This window comes from Aspergillus caelatus (genome assembly GCF_009193585.1).
Source record: "Aspergillus caelatus strain CBS 763.97 unplaced genomic scaffold BDV27scaffold_57, whole genome shotgun sequence".
Classification (NCBI taxonomy): Eukaryota; Fungi; Ascomycota; class Eurotiomycetes; order Eurotiales; family Aspergillaceae; genus Aspergillus; species Aspergillus caelatus.
In genome coordinates, this window is record NW_022475320.1 from 133,139 (window position 1) to 151,629 (window position 18,491).

General features: G+C 48.5%; 7 protein-coding genes across 7 annotated transcripts; 4 read left to right on the forward strand and 3 right to left on the reverse strand.

Moving 5' to 3' along the window:
- Positions 1-89: 89 nt before the first annotated feature.
- BDV27DRAFT_96142 (putative cell division protein kinase (Ctk1)) lies at positions 90-1,753 on the reverse strand. Its single transcript, XM_032078059.1, has 5 exons — positions 1,575-1,753; positions 1,415-1,517; positions 517-1,347; positions 301-456; positions 90-215 (listed from the first exon to the last, which is right to left on the reverse strand). Exons 1-5 carry the CDS (start codon positions 1,631-1,633, stop codon positions 183-185), a joined length of 1,182 nt encoding a protein of 393 aa, XP_031929182.1. The 5' UTR covers positions 1,634-1,753; the 3' UTR covers positions 90-182.
- Positions 1,754-1,971: 218 nt separating this feature from the next.
- On the forward strand, positions 1,972-5,852 carry BDV27DRAFT_125866 (FCH domain-containing muniscin-like protein). Its single transcript, XM_032066433.1, has 8 exons — positions 1,972-2,196; positions 2,289-2,381; positions 2,450-2,535; positions 2,609-3,240; positions 3,328-3,725; positions 3,780-3,859; positions 3,913-4,018; positions 4,086-5,852. The coding sequence occupies exons 1-8, from the start codon at positions 2,158-2,160 to the stop codon at positions 5,238-5,240; spliced, it is 2,589 nt and encodes an 862-aa protein (XP_031929183.1). The 5' UTR covers positions 1,972-2,157; the 3' UTR covers positions 5,241-5,852.
- On the forward strand, positions 5,363-5,852 carry BDV27DRAFT_96166 (uncharacterized protein). Its single transcript, XM_032078060.1, has one exon. It carries the CDS (start codon positions 5,484-5,486, stop codon positions 5,787-5,789), a length of 306 nt encoding a protein of 101 aa, XP_031929184.1. The 5' UTR covers positions 5,363-5,483; the 3' UTR covers positions 5,790-5,852.
- Positions 5,853-8,743: 2,891 nt separating this feature from the next.
- Positions 8,744-9,950, forward strand: BDV27DRAFT_125868 (50S ribosomal protein L30e-like protein). Its single transcript, XM_032066434.1, has 2 exons — positions 8,744-9,145; positions 9,315-9,950. Exons 1-2 carry the CDS (start codon positions 8,830-8,832, stop codon positions 9,692-9,694), a joined length of 696 nt encoding a protein of 231 aa, XP_031929185.1. The 5' UTR covers positions 8,744-8,829; the 3' UTR covers positions 9,695-9,950.
- Positions 9,951-10,760: 810 nt separating this feature from the next.
- Positions 10,761-14,114, forward strand: BDV27DRAFT_156290 (uncharacterized protein; the record flags this gene model as incomplete). The annotated part of the gene is made up of 4 exons (XM_032072298.1): positions 10,761-11,054; positions 11,114-11,375; positions 11,497-13,667; positions 13,722-14,114. The coding sequence occupies 4 exons, from the start codon at positions 10,761-10,763 to the stop codon at positions 14,112-14,114; spliced, it is 3,120 nt and encodes a 1,039-aa protein (XP_031929186.1).
- Positions 14,115-14,931: 817 nt separating this feature from the next.
- On the reverse strand, positions 14,932-15,994 carry BDV27DRAFT_96186 (uncharacterized protein). The gene is made up of 2 exons (XM_032078062.1): positions 15,783-15,994; positions 14,932-15,729 (listed from the first exon to the last, which is right to left on the reverse strand). Exons 1-2 carry the CDS (start codon positions 15,828-15,830, stop codon positions 15,025-15,027), a joined length of 753 nt encoding a protein of 250 aa, XP_031929187.1. The 5' UTR covers positions 15,831-15,994; the 3' UTR covers positions 14,932-15,024.
- Positions 15,995-16,903: 909 nt separating this feature from the next.
- On the reverse strand, positions 16,904-17,694 carry BDV27DRAFT_125873 (uncharacterized protein). Its single transcript, XM_032066435.1, has 2 exons — positions 17,411-17,694; positions 16,904-17,353 (listed from the first exon to the last, which is right to left on the reverse strand). The coding sequence occupies exons 1-2, from the start codon at positions 17,522-17,524 to the stop codon at positions 17,039-17,041; spliced, it is 429 nt and encodes a 142-aa protein (XP_031929188.1). The 5' UTR covers positions 17,525-17,694; the 3' UTR covers positions 16,904-17,038.
- Positions 17,695-18,491: the final 797 nt, after the last annotated feature.

An 18,491-nucleotide genomic window follows, 5' to 3' on the forward strand; every position in this document is an offset into this window, starting at 1 on the left:
GCCTAAAAGATGCCGGTGGGACCCGGCATGATTGTTAACAGCAGACCGCCATACATTATATTTACACAATTTCCATCATATGAACACTTAACCAGTGGACCCATGGGGTCTTTTCTTTCCCCTTCTCTTCATCCTATCTTTCCTGCCCGTAACATGTGATTGATGGTCTTCCGTACCGGCCGTTAACATGCCGAAAAATAGGGATGTCTGAGAGCCTGTCGAGGTATTAGATTTCGGTAGAAAAATCTCCGGAGGCCGTCTCGAGTGACTATAACAGTCCTCAACTCCTGGGAAGCTTACCTGTGTAGCAGAAATGCGCTGGCTACTCTCATAACGCACCAGTTGGCTTACTAAGTCCCGACCTTTCGAGGACGCCCCTCGAAGGATGTCATCCCACGACTTGGAAGGATATCTATAGAATTCTACCTTGCCCCAGTCTGGAAGTTTCTCGGTTTCCTGTTACTGCCGTATCAGTATGCGCCAACCGAAATGTTTTCAGCAGGGGTCATGGCATACCGGCCATATTTCTTCGTCAGGAGTACCCAAGGTTTGGAATATAGATTGGATAAGCGAGAGATCGCTGCCCAGAGGCCCAGAGTCGAAAAGTTGCTTGTGCCCTACAGCCACGGCCTCCGCGACCACGCACCCAGCCGCCCAAAGATCGAGAGCTGTGCCATATCCTTTATAACCAAACAATATCTCAGGAGGTCGATAACATGTGGTTCCCACGTCTGTAATCTTTTTATCCGTTGGTTCAGTCTCGTTATGTCCCTCCTTCCAAGCGATCCCAAAGTCTGCCAAGTAGGCTGGTCCATCGGGTGAGTCCAGAAGAATGTTCGAAGGTTTTATGTCCCGATGTATAACTCCCAACTCATGGACGTGCGCCAAGGCCCGAAACAAATCGCGCAAATGAGATCTGGTCTGCGTAGCAGTCAACATGCCTCGTCGCAATAAATGTTCAAAGTCATGCTTCATGAAGGGGAACACTAGAATCAGTCGTCCTCCGTCAAGTTTCAGCGTTTCGAGTAAAGGTATCACATAAGCTCCAGCGCTTTCTCGCAAGAGTTGAACTTCGCACTTCGCGTCGTGTGGTGGTACTAAAAGGTGGGGGACAGTAACTTTCACAGCAACCAGGGTCCCATCAGTTCTCCTGGATTTGTAGATAGTGGAATGAAGCCCATCAAAATGATGAAGGCATGCCTTGTATGGTCCGATATCCTGGCCCGCAGGCCAGTCCTCTACCCCTTCCTTATTCTGTATCTGATCGGAGCTACTAATTACAGGAGCAGCCGAACCAGTGGCTTCGGCTGCGTCAATGGCCTTCTGGCACAATTGATCATATTCTTCCTACGTATAACAAGACTGAGTAAATATTTGCGGACAGAAGATGAGGCGTATTGCTAGGAGCCCATACCTTCGATGTGGCCTGATCATAAGCTTCGGTCTCAAATCTCTTTGCCTGAGACTGCGCCTCTGCAAATGCAGCAGACGACGAAGCACGCTGATAAGCCGTTGTCCTAAGGGATAGGCATGAGCATTGCCCTGGTACAGAGTGCAAAGTTGTCTTCTCTTACAACGATTGTATGGCTGTTAACCTATCTGTGAAGCCAAGGGCTTTCTTCCAATCGGCCATTGTTTAAACGTGGCGACAAGTGTAGCAATCACCAGAGATATTGTTCAATAGATGTAGGGAAGTGTTACAGCCAAGCTAGCTAGAGGTATTTTAACGGATCCTTTTAACGCACTTGAAGGCAACAATCAATTCACTCTCTAGACTCATGATGCTCTACTCCATACTTAAGTCAGGCACTAACTTTCTCTTACTAGTGGATACATACAGGAAGGCGGCGGGACATGTGACAACTAACCTCGCTAAGCTCAGTGCGGTTTAGCTCTCCCTTCCGAGTCCGGGTCCGCTTTTAGTTCTTCCGGGCGTTGCAACCCGTCATCGTCATCATAGCACTTCCTCTTCCTTCCTCCACATCCCGCAGCTGTACTGCACGTTTACCGACTTGCATTGGTCTTTCGGACTTACATCACTCTTTCGTTAACAAATCACTCATTTTTCGGGCGTTTTTCTCGCATCTCTACGGGCTGGACCTTATTATGCGCCGCCCCCCTCATCGACTTGTACAGCTGTGACCTATGTGTATTTAAATGATGGATCTCTCACGGCAGGAGTATCCAGCTTTGCTGGTAAGGTCGAGACACTCTTCCCCTCCCCATGACCCAATCTAGATCTACCGGGCTTAAAGAACTTCGCTGATTGATATGTTTACTCTCTTCAGGCCTCTTTGCAGCCAGGCCAAGCTACCGGTGTTCTCAACGACCGCATTCGCCTCATCAACAAGATCAATGCCGACATCGCGGATTGGTTGCAGGTATGATAGTGGCACCTTTCAAATTCAGTGACGTGGATTGGGCGAGCTAATCCTGATCCGCGCAATAGGAGCGACGCCGCGTCGAAGAAGCATACGCCCAAGGGTTACGGAAACTTGCGACGCGCCAGCAACTGGATAATGGAGCGGCACTAGGGTAAGCTCAGGTCGCATTAGAATATCTCACTCGGGATACCAATTCTCTAACGTGGTGTCAATTGGCCAAATAGAATATTCCAGATACCATGGCAACGCATCGTCAATGCCACGGAAATGGTGGCCTCGTCGCATGAAACCTTCGCACAGAAGATCGAGGAAGATGTGGAACGCCCTCTAAGGGATTACCACACCAAGAACCGCGAATTGGCATCTTTGCCTGGGGTCCAGAGCGATCTTGCAACTCTTGCGAAGAACTTGGAAGCATCGCTCAAAAAGGTGGAGAAAGCCAGAGAGAAAGGCCCGAAGGGTGCAGACAAGCTGGCTGGCGCGGTTGCTGCCTCTGAAGGAGTTAGGCAGGAATGGGAGTCCAGGGCACCTTTCGCTTTTGAACAGCTTCAAGCAGCTGACGAGAGTCGACTCAACCATCTGCGAGACGCGCTCACCCAGCTGGAAACTCACGAGTCGGATCAGGTTGAGCGTTGCCGTCAAGCGGCAGAAACTTGTTTAAATGTACTTCTCAATGTGGAGACCGCAGACGAAATCAAAACATTTGCTGAAAAGGTCAATGGGGGAAGGCCGGTTATATTGAGGCAACAGACCTCTCCTACCCCTGCAGCAGCACCTTCTGGACCACCGCCACGCCTTCATGATGACACTGCTAGTCAACGCTCAGAGACTTCTGGCCCTGTCAGAACACCACCTGGTAAGTACTGTCCTTTTGACCGACCCGACTGTTGTCTTTCAAACGTCTTGGATGTCGTTATCGATGATATTCTTACTTTTTGTATAGCACCTGAGCCCCAACCCCGCCATAGCACACCCCTTGGCGGACTCAAGCGATTAGGTACCGTCATGAATAGAAGGAAGAGCATAATACAACCCTCAGGAGGGGCTGCGTTCTTTTCGGATAAGAAACACCGCAGCCCTTTTGCGTCTTTCAAACGGGGAGATTCTCGAGACATGCAAATCCCCGAGTCACTACCGGATGAGGAACGCCCGGGTACTGCATTGACTACTCAGGAAAACCACAATGAAGCTACACGCATCCCCAGCGAAACCAATGATCATGAAGGCCACGGTACGATGGCCTCCATCCCGGCCGCTCAGTCAGTACCAACAACTGCGAACGGGACAACAGCCCCAGAGCCCCCTGCTGAGACAGGTTTTGCTATCAGTGACTCAAACCAGGTAAGATGTAGTGATACGATGGATGTATTTCAGACCGTTAATTTCACGTAACAGCCACGGGTCGACTCCGAAGGATTCTCGGAACCACCTCAGACTATTGATGAGATCACTCGTGCACAGAGAGAAGCAGCTGGGTATGTGAATCTCACATCTTCCACAGAAAATCAGTTGCTAATCATATCTATAGTATGGAGGAAGCTGGCATCAATCTAACAATTCGGGATCAGCCTATATTCGAAGATGAAGATCAAGCTAAGCAAGCAATGGACGATATGGCTAATCAGTTGAGACTGGTGAGTGTTATATGGACATGCCCCTTTGGCACCCCTTTGGCACCTTGCTGACGGTCTGGCCATCCAGCGAGCCCAGCAAAGCGGTGTGAGACGCAATGTAGGGACCTTGCGCGGCCGGCGTGACGTCCGTAACACAGTGTTCATTCCTAATCCACCGCAAGGTAGTGATGTCCCCACTCTGCCATCTGGGTCTGACGTCTCTATGCCGGTTTCTCCGGGTCTCCCATCAAAGCATGCGGCTTCTCCCAGCATTGCAACAGAAGATCATGCTCTGTCGGATACAACCTCGGTTCGCTCGGGGCACACTTTGCACGGTAGCTCAGGTGCAGTTGCACACCCTGATCTCCACGAACCAGGTCTGAACGCGTCTATCATTGAAACGGTTAATGCATGGTTATCCGACGGTGTTGTAACCAAGTCATCCGTCATTGGAGAGCTTGCATTAGCATACAACGGAACCCCCGAGGCGAACACCACAGTTCGTTTAGAAAATTTCCAGGTGCTGGAGAAGGTAGCTGCAAATCCTCATTTCGTGAATGAAGAGAAAGATAAGGATTTATCCGATGAAAAGAGAGGACAGTACAGCATACATATACCCACAATTGCTCGTCCCTCACCGACAGTGGCTTTCAAGTACCAACTTCATGTTGACCCATCCGACTCTTCCGCCTACTGTCCGGTTATTTTCAAACCTGTATGGAACATTGAGGAACATCAGGCTAGTGTCATCATCTTCTATTCCTTGAATCCGTCGTTCACATCTTCCTCACCGAGAGAATCAATCACCCTTAAGAACCTGGTTCTGACGGTGAACCTGGATACATCTCCTGAGGAAGGGCGAGAAGTGGCCCATGCTACGAGTGCCGTGATGTATCCTAATACGGGGGCGTCCTTCCGTCGCAAGCACTCGGCAGTGACCTGGAAGATGCCTGAGTTCGAAATTAAAACCGGATCTGACGGCAAGCTGCTGGTTCGATTCTCAACGGCAACTAGTTGGCCAAGAAAAGGGAAGGTCGACGCAAAATTCGAGGTCCACACTCCTGATGCTGGCTCGCGACTGGGAATCAGTGCCGCGTTACCAACAGAGGAGAGTACGCCAAAAGGATCTGATCCTTTTGCGGACGAAGACTCCGGTGCACATGACGATACTCAACCCTCCCTAACATGGAAAGAGGTTCCTACTACTCGCAAGCTGGTTGGAGGCAAATATGTCTCATCCTAGCAGACTGTTGTGCTACCTTAGAACCGATGGTCCTTAATCAGGACCTCAGTGTCACGAGAACAGCACCTTCCTTTGCACTTTCTACGAACAAATTATGATCGCAACCCGCCGGACCGTTCCAGTTTCAAGATACCACCGTAACTGTCTTTGTCGGATTTCTTTGGAATAGTACGCCTTCCAAAAGTTTGTCTGCTGACACTACCTGCCGCCATATTAGCACATAATTTACTCCCACGACTTTGTATGTTACTCTCGTTCTACCAATCTTTCTCTTCCTTTCTCTTGACTATTTTCCTTTCTCCTTTTGTGCGAGGTATATATCTATCGTCTCTTCGGTCCTTTGATTTCTTTACGTTCGTTTTCTTCGTTTCTTTCCCTCTATTGCTCCCCTGTGTCGCAGTAATCTTTGTGTGTATAGCCACCCTCCGGACAGGTAGGCATGGCATTTCGCCTGTAAATAGGTTCTCACCGTGGGATAGCCGGCGCATATTAATGCCCCAAATACCAGCAACGTATGTATTTAGCAGTGACGCTTTTCAGACGATTTAGGTATCAAGGCAGCAATGCCGTCGTTAATGACCGTTTCTCTAAACCAAAGATGATACTGTATTTCAAATTCATGGTTGTCTTCATAGTAATACAGGCTTGGTGATCAGATAAAACATGGCACAGTGACACCTCTGTGCCGGGGAATCGCTAAAAGTAACATAAGAAACAGCCGATTTATACCCATTGACATCGGTGATGAAACCAGAAAGACCAAAGGAAAAGAAGGTGAAAACAAGAACTAGGAAGGCCGACTACATCCGAGCAGCTCGTGTAGTCTTATCATAGAAATCCAACGTCATTGCGGCCAGGAAACAGGGTATATCTTTCCGTTCCTCGACCCAGAATTTGATGAGGGGTCGGATTTCCATAGCGAATAGACTATTTGGCCCACCAGAAATCTTCATCGTGCCGTTCTCTCCGTCGAAAATGATTGAATTTTCTTCGCCATTGCCCATGCTGCCAGGTCCGCGAGAGTCAGAAGGGACGTCGCCGTCGCCGTGTCTGTAGGCGGGCGAGAGGTGGAACATAGATGTCACTCGTACACGCCCGTTGGGGAGGAAGTCTAGTTTATATCCGAGCAGGGAGGCAACGGCCTCCCGGAACTCGGATGACTTGGCAGTCCATATTTCCTTTAGTCGTCGCATGCGCTTCTCCTTATCTGCGACGACCCGCTCCATCTCTTGAATTTCTAGCTTTAGACTCTCTAGGGTGCTAACGGGGACAACTTTAACACTGTTGTGGTCGCCCTGGAGTTGGGCAAGCAAGTCACGGTTCTCAGCTTTGAGGGTTGTGATGGTGGAGAGTTTGAGATTCTCGGCTTGCGCAGTGGGATTATCACGGAGCTCAAGAACGCGTGTGCGTGACTTGGCTTTGAGAGACTTGAGCTGGGATTTGGTAGCTTCAAGCTCTCGGCGTAGGAGAGTTGACGCCTGTTCAGACTTGGAGAGCGACTCTTGCAATGTCCTGTTTTTCCGGGATAAGATAGAAAGACGCTCGTTCTCCGCATCGCTCTCGGCAGGGGACAAAGGCCGCTTAACACCCCGAGGTTCTGCGTCCTGCTGTTCAGTAGGCTCCCGTTTTGAGAGTTCCTCGTGAGCTTTCTCCAGTTCCTGTCTGTATTCATCAACGATCTTTTCCAGATTGGCGATCTGCTCTGACTTATGCTCGTCGAATTGGCTTTGTTCCGCGTTCATTGTCACCTCTTCCGTGTCAAAAGTCTTCAATTGTGCGCGGAGATACTCAACCTCCTTCACCGCGAGCGCCCGCTGGCGATCTAGCCTTGCCCGAATTCTGCTCTCGGCCATGGCTCCTCCATTTGCAGCATTGCTACTCCGGAGCTTTTCAATTTCCTGTCGCAGGTGGCTCCTCTCGGTTTCCAAGCTTCTTATCAGCTCGTCTTTCTCCAGAAACTGCGCTTCGACGTTGCCAAGTTTATCAACCAGTGTTGCTTTCTCAATCCGCTCTTGCAGTAGAGCCTTCACAACTGCTTCTGGCGAGTCGATCTCGACCTGTTCATCGTTGTCCTGTAGAAGACTGGTCCATGACCTCCGCTCGTCTTCGAGCATCTGTTTCTGGATCTGAACTGTTCCCAACTCGGATTCCACCTCCTTCATCAATTGTAGCTGATTCTCGAGTGACTTCTTCTGCTCTTCCACCACTTCAACATTTTTCTGCACTTTTCGAAGATGCCGCAACTCCGCACTTTGTTCCCGATTCGTAGTCTCCAAATTCCTGATATGGCTGACCTGCTCTGAAAGCTCTCTTTTGAGAACAGCTACCGTCTCTACATCACTTCCTTCGGCTTTCAGTCGTATATTCTCGGTTTCGAGGTTGGCGACATCCGCTTCTCGTTCACGCAATTTCTCTTGGGTATTCTGTGCGTCATTCCTGGCGCTCTGGAGATCGTTTTGCAATTCTTCGAGTGTTTTCTGGAGGGATGAGCGAATAGTCTCTAGTTCGTTAATTTGATATTTTGCTTGTCTCTCCTGGTCGAGCAATTGGGCTTTCGTATCATCGACATCATCCTGTAAGCTTTGGTTCTGATCTTGGAGGCTTCTGATCTTCCGCTCAAAGCCGCCTTTCTCGTTCAGCGCTGTTTCTTGAGCCTCTTTCAACTCTTTGGCGAGAGACTCGCTTTTGTGATTGGCGCGGTGACTGGCAGATTCTGCAGCCTACAGAGGAAGTCCAGTCAGTTTTATGATTGCCCAGTGCCATAATTTGTACACACCTGTGCTTTCCTGAAGTCCGCATCTGCCTTTAATTGAACATCCCGAAGCTCTTTCTCATGGCGCAGTACCATCAAATCCCGCTCCTGCTTGATATTCTCCAGTTCATATCTTAAAGTGTTGACTTGGACACGCAGCTCTTCCTTTTCCGTGTCTGTAAGGGAGTTAGTCGTATGAGATGCATCATCCGCCGCCAAGGATTGGAGCTCACCAGGCTTTGAAACTTGGGAGGGGCGAATGGACTGTCGCAAAGGACTTGGAGCCGGGGGAATCGATAATGGCGAGGCACTCCGTGGTGGCGAGCCCCAAGAAAGCTGTGAATTCCTACTTGAGTTCATCTAAAGCTCGTTAGTTCCTCTGAAGTTTTAAAGATTCGCAAGGTATGTTGCTTATCTACCTTTGACTATGCAAGTTAATGGAAACCAATGATTAATCAATTGCGAACGAGGTCATGGAAATTAAGTGAGGGCCCGATAGAAGCTACCTCAAGCTCCCTTAGGTTGACTCCCACAACTCGACCGAGTCAAGCACGCAGAGAAGGAATAGCCGTACGGAGCAATTCGATGTCGGCTTGTTGTTTTGGAAGGGTGAATAGAACATCCCGATCCGGTACTGGATGAGTCAGCACCGTTCACCGCCCGCCAGAAGCTCGCGTTCCCGGAAAGGATTAGCGCCGAAATTTTGAAAGATTTCGAATTTTTGCGGCCTCCAAAAGTGAGCGATAAACTACTACTCCCCACGCCCACCGTCCTCCGATTGCCGCCCTTTTCCCTCCTCGTTTTGTTCGATTCCCCCGGGTGATACCAGACTTAAAAATGGCCAAGGACAAGGTTGAGAAGAAGGACAAGCGCGAGAAGAAGGAAAAGCGCTCGGAGAAGGAGGGTGTCCACAAAAGCAAGAAGGACAAGAAGGAGAAGAAGGATAAGACCGCTCTCGCCGATGCGGTTGAGCAAGAGCTTACGACTAAGGTTTTGGATGGAATTGACAATGCTGTCGCTGTGGAAGCCACTGCCGATGTCGAGACTGAGGTGATGGATGTCGATGTCCGCCCTGTTGGCGCCCTCGTGCCATTTGCCCAGCCTCTGGTGGAAGACAAGTCGGCAAAGAAGGTGTTGAAGAGTGTGAAGAAGGGTAAGTTAAATCTTGACGTTAACCCACTTTCGGATGATGCGCATGGTGCCTCGTGCCTCAATCCGAGCCAATTTCACTTCTACAATCTAAAACCCGTCTATGATTCGTATTGTCATGTGTAAAGCTTCCAACTCGTTTCAATGACGCTAATATGATGATTCTACTGTAGCTGCCGTGAACAAGTGCCTCAAGCGCGGTGTGAAGGAAGTTGTCAAGGCTCTCCGGAAATCTCCCGTTCCCGCACCTAACGCCCCGACCGGCACTCCCAATGGAGTTGTGGTCCTTGCTGCCGACATCTCCCCAATGGATGTCCTTTCGCATATTCCCGTCCTCTGTGAGGACCATGGCATTCCCTACGTTTTCGTCACATCTCGAGCTGAGCTCGGTAACTCTGCCGCAACAAAGCGTCCCACCAGTGTCACCATGGTTGTTCCCAAGTCGGCCGCAAAGGGAAAGAAGAGTGAATCAGCAGATGATGAGGACTTTAGCAGTGTGTACGATGAGCTGGTCAAGCTCGTTCAGAAGGAGGCCAAGAAGGTTAACCTTTAAAATCTGAGCGACTTTGACCTTCGTTATGTGTTTTTGTTATTCTAATTATAAGGCTTCTTTATCTGTTCTTGTCGCTTGCTATGGCTGTACAGTTCCACTTTGATGTCTGACAAGACAGTGCATGTCTTCGGGGTCTGGCCTTTGGGACGTGTTCATTGGGTTGATCTTTTATGATGTGTCCGTTGCAAATCTGGCGTTCTCAAATCGGTGTACGAAAAAAGGCAGGAAATCTGGAAATAGAAATTTTTCTATTCAACTAAGTGCCCTGGCTATGTAGAAAGTCTCGCAAAAATGCCGGTGATTTTATACTCCTCGCAGCGAGCGTGGCAAACGATCGTGCACGTGACACTAGTTCTATACTAAGATCTCGAACTATTGTTTTCCTTGCAGATAACGCCTTGCAGGTTTGCATTTGCTATAAAGAAAACTAAGCTAAGTAAACTTGGGGAAATCGACCACTTCTAGACTTGGGACCGTCTTCCTGCTGACCAATTTGCCACAGATGTGGTTTGGAGCAAGCAACTCATCGGGCAACGCCAATTGGACTATAGAGTTGAATCGGGACCCTCCAGCTACGTGGTTTATGCATAACTGCGGCTCTTAGGCAGTTCATGCGCTGCTTTTCTTTATACTCCCTTGAAAAGGTGCAGGAAAATATCTTGGCCTGGCTGGTCAGGTGTCTCGTCGACATGTAGTATGATATCTTGGGAATTGGTTCGCATCACCCTACCAATTCAATTGGTGTCTCTGACAAAGATGGCAATGTGCCCAATACGTCAGCGTGCTTATTAGTGTCTATTGTGGCTACTAGTTTTGATGCTATCACTCGTGTCCCGAACATCACCGAAAAGCACTCAAACAAAGGACCGCATGCATGAGCCCATTGATCCTTTGCAGGCGGCATTCCTAAATGGACAATTAAAACAATTATAAATATCTGAGTTAAACAGGAGGTTCGCCTCTCCTTGTTGGCAACAGTGAAAAGTCTGTACATCTTCCCCCCTCTTCAGTGCTTGCATCTCCAGTTCTCAGTTTGTTTTTAACATTCCTGGCACACTATTTCATCATGGCAGAGCATGAAATCGCCCCTATTGGGAAGAGGCTTATGGTTCAGGTCATCGACGATGTGGCTGAGCGAGATCCAGAGAGGAAAGTATGTGCTGTGCCTAAGGGCTCCGAGATCTCGGATGGGTTCTTTGACTTGACTTTCCGAGAGCTTGCTCATGCGGTAAATTATATGTCGTGGTGGATTGTAGAGGCCTTTGGCCGTAGCTCCACCATGGAAACATTGACTTATCTCGGGGCAAATGATATACGTTATCTTGTGATGGTAATGGCGTGTAATAAGACGGGCTATAAGGTGAGAGACGGTGGATCAGATTAATTTCGTTGACTTGATACTAACCAGGGAGCTGCTAGCCCCTACTTTCATCTACTAGGAACTCAGATGAAGCACATCTTCGTCTCCTCGAAGTCACCAATTGCTCGAAACTGGCATATAGTACGGAGAGAGGCCAGAGAGCAATGGAAATAAAGGCTCTTCGAGCCGACTTAACGACCGTGGTAATTCCAGCCTCAACAGAGATTCTCGGGGGAGCTACAACGCCGTATCCATTTGCTAAGTCTTTTGAAGAAGTCAAGGATGATGTGGCCTTTATTGCCCACAGCTCTGGTACAACTGGTGAGTAGTGTGAGTCATAGTATGGATTAAGGTGAACAAATGTGCAACCATGACCAAACCTACTCTGGTACAAGAAGCCATACCTCTAGATCATCAACTGATATTCCTCATCAAACGACAGGAATCCCGAAGCCTATCCAACTGACATTCGGCTACTTTGGTGCTCTGGATGCCGGCGCCTATGTTCCTATCCCTCCAGGACGTTTCTCGGGGGTACCTGATCGACTCAGCAAAGATGACGTTATCTTGGCTGCGGCGCCATTCTTTCACCTCATGGGGTTCTCGTTGTTGATCATATCTGTCTTTCATGGTATTCGTTGCGTGGTAGCCCCAGATAAACCATTATCGACTGAGTTCTTGACTTCTATGCTCAATGCAACCACGCCCACGGCGATATTGCTACCACCGTGCATCCTAGAAGATATGACCCTATCACAAGCCTCTATGGAAGCCCTCTGGAGCTTGAAATACGTGTTTTGGGGTGGTTCTTCTCTCTCGCCTGAGGTCGGTCGCAAGATCAGAGAGCACACCCCGCTGGCGGGCTTCATGGGAATGACCGAAGCTGGTTTTATACTTTCCTTAGCTCCCGAGGACAAGGAAGACTGGGAGTATTTCGAATGGTGGCCGACCAATGGGATCGAGATGGAGCTAGTGGATGATGACCTGTATGAAATGGTCATACACAGACATTATGAGCCATTCCTACAACCCATCTTCCACACATTCCCTGATTTGGACGAGTATCATACGAAGGATGTGTACACACGGCATCCAACCAAACCTAACCTGTGGAAGCTGCGCGGCCGTCTAGATGACGTTGTATCGCTCAGTAACGGGGAGAAGTTCAACCCAGTCACGATGGAGAAGATCATCGAGGGACATGCCTTGGTTGCGAGAGCTGTTGTTGTAGGCAATGGCAAATTTCAACCAGCTCTACTTGTTGAACCCAATTGGAATCAATGGAGTGAAGATAGTCCAGTTGGGGACTTGATCGCCCAAGTTTGGCCAACAGTTCAAGATGCGAACCGTATCAACCCAGCCCATGGACGGATCATGAAAAACAAGATTGGCGTAGCATCTAAAGCCAAACCGTTTCAGACAACACCCAAAGGGAGCACACAGCGGCGACTTGTCACTCGCGACTATGAGAAGGAGATCGAGGATATTTATACAAAACAGGACGATGAAATCATGGAATATCAAATACCAGAGACAGCTGATTTGTTTGGTATTCAGGAATTTGTCCGAAATGTGGTTTCAGACGCTCTTGGATTCTCCTCATTCTCAGACCAGACAGACTTTTACAGTCTGGGGCTGGATTCTTTGCAGACAATGCAGCTAGGCCGAACTTTCCACGGTTCAATATGTTCGTGTCGGCCATCGACCAAATCTAGGGCTATCACAGCTCAGCATATATACGGCAATCCCACTGTCGAACAATTGGCCAAGTTTATATACGGTATCACTAGCAATGCGGAGCAGAGCATGGTGTCGCGATCTGAAAAAATTGATGCCTTGGTGCAGAAATACACGGCTGACCTGCCTGTGCGCAAAGCTAGTACACGCAAGACGACAGATCAACACACTGTAATTCTTACTGGGTCTACCGGATCGCTCGGGAATTACCTGCTCCATACCTTATTGAGCAATCCTTCTGTCGTCAAGGTGTACTGTTTGAATCGATCAGAGGCAAAAGATAGACAAGTAAAGAGTTTCCAAGAAAAGGGATTGGAGTACGATTTCGGTCAAGGACGAGTCGAATTCCTTGTCGCATCTTTTGGAGAGGAGAAGTTCGGCCTCAGCGAATCCAAGTACGAAGAGATGCTCCGCACAGTAACTACAGTCGTTCACAATGCCTGGAGAATGGATTTCAATATTTCTGTTGATTCATTTGAAGATGTCCACATTCTCGGTGTCCGTCATTTTATCGACTTCAGTATACAGAGCATACACCATGCTCACATCTTCTTCATGTCTTCTATAGGAACCATCGGCGGATGGAGCCTCACCCATGGACCATCCGTTCCCGAAACACCCTTGGAGGACTGTGACGTGACTTTGCGTCAGGGGTATGCTGAAGCAAAGCATATTTGCGAGCGTATCTGCCTGGCAGCATCTCAGAAAGCGGGTGTACCAACAACGCTTTTACGCCTAGGGCAGATTGCCGGTCCGACAACCGAAAATGGGATGTGGAACAGGCAGGAATGGCTACCGCTTATTGTTGCCACATCGAAGGCGATGGGCAAGATTCCTCGTACCTTAGGATCAATGCCAGTAGAGTGGACCCCAGTGGTAAGATGCGACACAACCTCTCTACCTTGATCTTCTCAGCTAATGAATGGATAGGACACACTTGCTGCTATCATCACGGAGCTTATTCACACGCGTAGCACAAGCCAGATGGATTCCACCTGTTCTGTATTCCACTTAGTCAACCCATCGGCGACTTCCTGGGAAAGCCTCCTGCCCGCGATTCAGGAGCGCTACAATGTCCAGCCAATTGAGATGTATGAATGGGTCAATGAGTTGGAGAGTATCACGAACCCATCACCAGCAGAGGTTGCGGCGAAGCCCGCGTTGAAGCTACTTGGCTTTTACCAAGGGCTGGTGGAAGGGGAGGGAGCATTGTCGGCTCCCATTGAAGTAGAAAAGACAAAGGAGTCGAGCATTACTATGAAGTCGATGAGACCGATCTCGACTGAACTGATGGCAAATTGGGTGAAGCAGTGGAACTTCTAGTCCGAACAATCCAACCACTGTTCGTCCTAAAAATCAATGCTCCCTCTCAAGCAAATACTACAGGGAACAGCTAGCGACTCTATTAATTGAATGCATAAACCTTGCACCACAAATGTATAGATCCCTAAACCCACATTGAAGACTCTTTGGATAAACACACACGCCTCTTTCCTCTCTAGACCATTGCAGAAACACCCCTGCTCAAGCCCTTAACCCTTTCCACCCCGTAAGCTCCACAAAACAAGCGTCTATCAGCAAGGGATGGAAACTAACGAATGATCTATACGACACCCCAACGCGCGGCCATCAAATCCCAACGAAGTAAGGAAAATAGAAAACATGCCGTTCCCAGTATTGACCGATTATCAGTTGACTGATCTAGCTAAATCGAACTGTTCTGGTGTAGATATGAACCCGGGTCATTCCTGGAAGTGGGATTGAACTCCTCTGGGTGGAGCGATAGTGTCGTTACGGATCGCTTTGGGATTGGAGTTGCGCAGGCTGAATAGCGGAAATGACACTATTCAGTTTTTCTTGATATTGTGTTCTTGATATTGTGTTCTAGAGATGGCATTGGTTATTTGGATGTCTTCTCCAGTGTATAAGTAGGGACAGCCGATCTGGTTCCGCCTGAGGCAGCTCCATCTGCGTCAGTTTAAAATTTGTTGATTAAGAAGCGATTTGCTGTCGCAGAGAAAAAATCATCAACTTTGTCAGGCCAGAGATCGTAAAGCTAAGTTGCCCGTGTATCGGGGGTTATAATTCTATAACGGTAGGAAGTTTGGTTCTTCATGATTTTTTATTTCATATTATCTATAGTACATGACCATTTCTGCAGGCTGGAGATGAAAATAAACACAAGATACCCGCTCATGAGCTTTTCATACCGTCCGTCAAAATCATTATTCAGTTAAGCGCGCTGGTCAGACTGCAAAGGCTGGTACCAGTGCTGGTCGTCGACACCCTTCTGCTCCCGGCCAGCCGGTGTGGCAGTAGGTCCGGATTCTGTCTGCTTCTGCTGGAAGCCCTTGGTGGCGAGACGGCCAGGGTCGTTCTCGCCACCAATATCGGTGAAGCTCGCATTGTTGCTGTCATCAAAGCCACCCTCCTGCAAGTTCTTGCCATGGGGCTTCTTGCTGCTCAAGTCACCGACCACGTCCTGCGCATATGATGGTGCGGTGCCAGTCTTGGACCGGGTCTGGTAGCCACTGCCGCTAGCGTTGGCGGCGCCACGCTGCTGGTTCTGAGAGGTATTGGACTGTTTCTGGGCTCCTTGCTGCTGCTGCTTGGAACCGGTGGGGCCACCAACGTAGCCGGAGGTAGAAAGATGGGGGCCAGGGAAGTCACCTTGGCCACCGAGAGCTTCAGGGTATTTCTCCTGTCTGTCGAGGTTCTCACGAGCAGCACCAACTGGGGCGGATGGCAACTCGGAGGCAGCTGATGTGTCCTTGGTGTTCAAGGTAGACTGCTGGCCAGTCACACCGAGAGGCTGGGCACCACGGTTCTGAGAATAGACGCCGCCCTTGGTGGCAGATTCGGCAGCAAGAGAATCTCCGGCCACTGGTCCAGAGGATTCTTGGATGGGGTTGCGAGAAGCCTCAGGATCAGTGGTGACCTGGGAGCCGTTAGCCAGAGTTTTCTACAAATATTTCGGGCTTGCAAACATACCTTAGTGCTGCGGGGTCCTTGACCGATGGGCTGTCCTTGAAGATCCATGATGATAGATAGATGTATGAAAATGCGTAAGGTTTCGGCGCTGCAGATGGGATTGAAGTAGTTTGAAGCGTTGAATATCGTAGTACCGTAGATTTCTGTTTCAAATGATCTGATGAAGGCAACCTGAGCAGTGCGATAGCAATGCTATATAAGATTGGCATCTCATGCCATCAACTATGATATTCAGATCATCAACCTGGATGATGTCATTCTGACGGTAAAAGTCCACCATGTCCAGATACCGTCGAAGCCCCAGCGGACAACCAACAGGTACGTCAACGAGCACAGATCCCGAATTTTGAGACTCTTTCAGTGGCGATCTAGCTCGATGACAAGAAAGAAAGAACCCACTCTATCCGGGATCCTAGTTGTCCAGAAAGCTCATCGGAAAGAACCGTCTCCATCCAGATGGCCCTCCTACCGCCTATGGTATCGTGTAGCCAGACAGGGTCGGCTCTCCACGTACCCTACTACCGGGTTCGGTGTGATTTCCGTGGTCTTCTCGATTGCGTTAACGGATGCTGGATGAATGTCATCCCTGTGGAAATGCTACCGGACTATGGCGTAGTAACATAATGCGGTGACGTCATTGTCACCACCACCAACCCATGTTGCATGGACAACATCGAAGGAGTATGATGCCATCATATCCCGAGACGACGGTAGAGTTACTGCCTTTGTTTCACATCCTTAGCGAAAAGGAATCGACGATCTAGCATGTCGGCTTCGAAGTCATGAATGCTGGGTGGTTGAATTAGAATTTCCTTCTAGTATAGTGTTAAACTTTTCGATTAACCCGATTCGCAAAGTGTCATCCCGTCCAGGGCCCAAACGGTCACGTGATATACATTACCTTGCGAAGTAAATATGTAACTCTGATGCGTCGACTATAAGTGTAAAAGAGCCTAAACAAAGAGATGCCCGAGTCATACTGTGGTATAGCAATATCTAAAGTATCTGTACGGATTAAGCCAGATTAGATTTAACATGTATGAGCAATCTTGGTATTACACAACTACGATGCTTTTTATTTACAAAAGAGAAAAGAAAAAAAAAAAAGAAAAAGAAGTAGACTCGTCTCACATATACTTTTCATGTATTTGTATGCATTAATAGCTACTAAAATACAAAATCATCGCGCTCATGATGTACAACGCCCATATACCACGACTGGTATCCATGATCCATCTACCTCCCAAAATCATAAATTACCGTGCCAGAGCATCCTTGGGAAGATCACTCAGGTTGTCCTTCCCCTGGCGCCCAACATTGCCCAGTGGCTGGGTTTGCTTGTGCAATTCGTCTCCATCTTGACGGACACTGCTGCCAGCGGTTGCGGGCTCTCTCAGAGCGCTGTTGCCCTCGCCAGAAACAGGTGCCTGGTGACGGCCAGAGCCAACGTTGACTGTCCTCTGGTCTAATGAGTTCCAGTCGCTAGCGACTGGTGGCTGATCAGGTAGAGGCAGGTTGGACTTAGTCTGCTCAATCTGCTGCTTCTTGTCGGTGTTCTCGCTGAGGAGGGACTATGGAGTTATTAGTGAGGGTTCGCAACTTGATCATCTCTTGAAATCCAATCTTACCTTCATAGCCGAGACATCTGAGTTCTTAGGGATGTTTCCTTGGTGGGCTTGGGAGATCTTGGATTCAGGCTTGCGGATATCCTGAGTGGTTGTATGGAATGTTTGGTCAGACATTTTCTGTGAAGTACTAGTAGTGTAAGAAGTAGTTTTGGTTGATCTGTGGTCGAAATTGGTCGATTGCAGAGGTAATTAATCGAAAGATTATTTTGATAATGATGAAAAGAAAATTCATCTACAGAGGAGTTTCGGGTACTTATATGTTTGTTGTTCGGTGCATGATGTTGAAGACTGGTGACGTTGTTGCACCTATGACGACATTAGCCGATGTCCAGGCTTTGGATGAAGCGAAACCCACCCTGGGAACAGCACGGCGGGGAAACCCTGAATCCTTGGGACTCGAATACATAATTCGAATAATCAATGATCCAATCAGATGCCTTGCAGTGAGATCAAATCGGAATTTGAATTTAATGGGCTCCCTGGTGGCTTCAAAATTTGTAACTTTAGCGATTGTCACCGGATGCGCCCTGGCTTCATACGCTTTAGCCTCCAAGTTAGTATTTGAGAATATTCCGTAAATCTTTCAATTCTATTTTTAATTTTATGGTGGTCAGCCTAGCCCTAGAATGGCAAGTCATCGTATGTCGTTCTCCAATTCAAAGAGTGCTGCGATGGGTCTCTTCCATCACTCATTCAGTACGTATGGATTTACGATGGCGCATTCCTTCATGGATATACATGACCACAATTCAGGTAATATGGTGAAACAGGGGTAAATTATGTAGCTTTTTTGTCACAGCTTCACACATATGAGATCATTAGGCATAAAGTACACTTCTAAGTTGTGACCTCTGGAGTACCAAAGAAGACAACGTAGTATATCGAGGCTTACGCGATTCCTTCTAAATACGGAGTAACGGTTCAGTCCGAACTGCTCACGGATAGTATGCCACAGATTACGTTGAAAATAGACTCGGTACTCGCTACTACAGGACACAAAAGCCATACATTGAGATTCACATGTTGAGAAACTTGACACAGCCTAAAAGGGCTCATAATCACAAGTTTTCGCAGGCCATAC

Bases quoted from the DNA above. Each gene is read 5' to 3' on its own strand.
- BDV27DRAFT_96142 (XM_032078059.1), bottom strand. From the start codon at position 1,633: ATGGCCGATTGGAAGAAAGCCCTTGGCTTCACAGATAGGTTAACAGCC. The intron at 1,518-1,574 runs GTAAGAGAAGAC...CCTATCCCTTAG, and splicing joins TTAACAGCCATACAATCGTT to GACAACGGCTTATCAGCGTG. The intron at 216-300 runs GTAAGCTTCCCA...ATACCTCGACAG, and splicing joins AGCGCATTTCTGCTACACAG to GCTCTCAGACATCCCTATTT.
- BDV27DRAFT_125866 (XM_032066433.1), top strand. From the start codon at position 2,158: ATGATGGATCTCTCACGGCAGGAGTATCCAGCTTTGCTG. The intron at 2,197-2,288 runs GTAAGGTCGAGA...TACTCTCTTCAG, and splicing joins AGGAGTATCCAGCTTTGCTG to GCCTCTTTGCAGCCAGGCCA. The intron at 3,241-3,327 runs GTAAGTACTGTC...CTTTTTGTATAG, and splicing joins CCCTGTCAGAACACCACCTG to CACCTGAGCCCCAACCCCGC.
- BDV27DRAFT_96166 (XM_032078060.1), top strand. From the start codon at position 5,484: ATGTTACTCTCGTTCTACCAATCTTTCTCTTCCTTTCTCTTGACTATT.
- BDV27DRAFT_125868 (XM_032066434.1), top strand. From the start codon at position 8,830: ATGGCCAAGGACAAGGTTGAGAAGAAGGACAAGCGCGAGAAGAAGGAA. The intron at 9,146-9,314 runs GTAAGTTAAATC...ATTCTACTGTAG, and splicing joins GTTGAAGAGTGTGAAGAAGG to CTGCCGTGAACAAGTGCCTC.
- BDV27DRAFT_96186 (XM_032078062.1), bottom strand. From the start codon at position 15,830: ATGGATCTTCAAGGACAGCCCATCGGTCAAGGACCCCGCAGCACTAAG. The intron at 15,730-15,782 runs GTATGTTTGCAA...AACGGCTCCCAG, and splicing joins AAGGACCCCGCAGCACTAAG to GTCACCACTGATCCTGAGGC.
- BDV27DRAFT_125873 (XM_032066435.1), bottom strand. From the start codon at position 17,524: ATGTCTGACCAAACATTCCATACAACCACTCAGGATATCCGCAAGCCT. The intron at 17,354-17,410 runs GTAAGATTGGAT...ATAACTCCATAG, and splicing joins CAGATGTCTCGGCTATGAAG to TCCCTCCTCAGCGAGAACAC.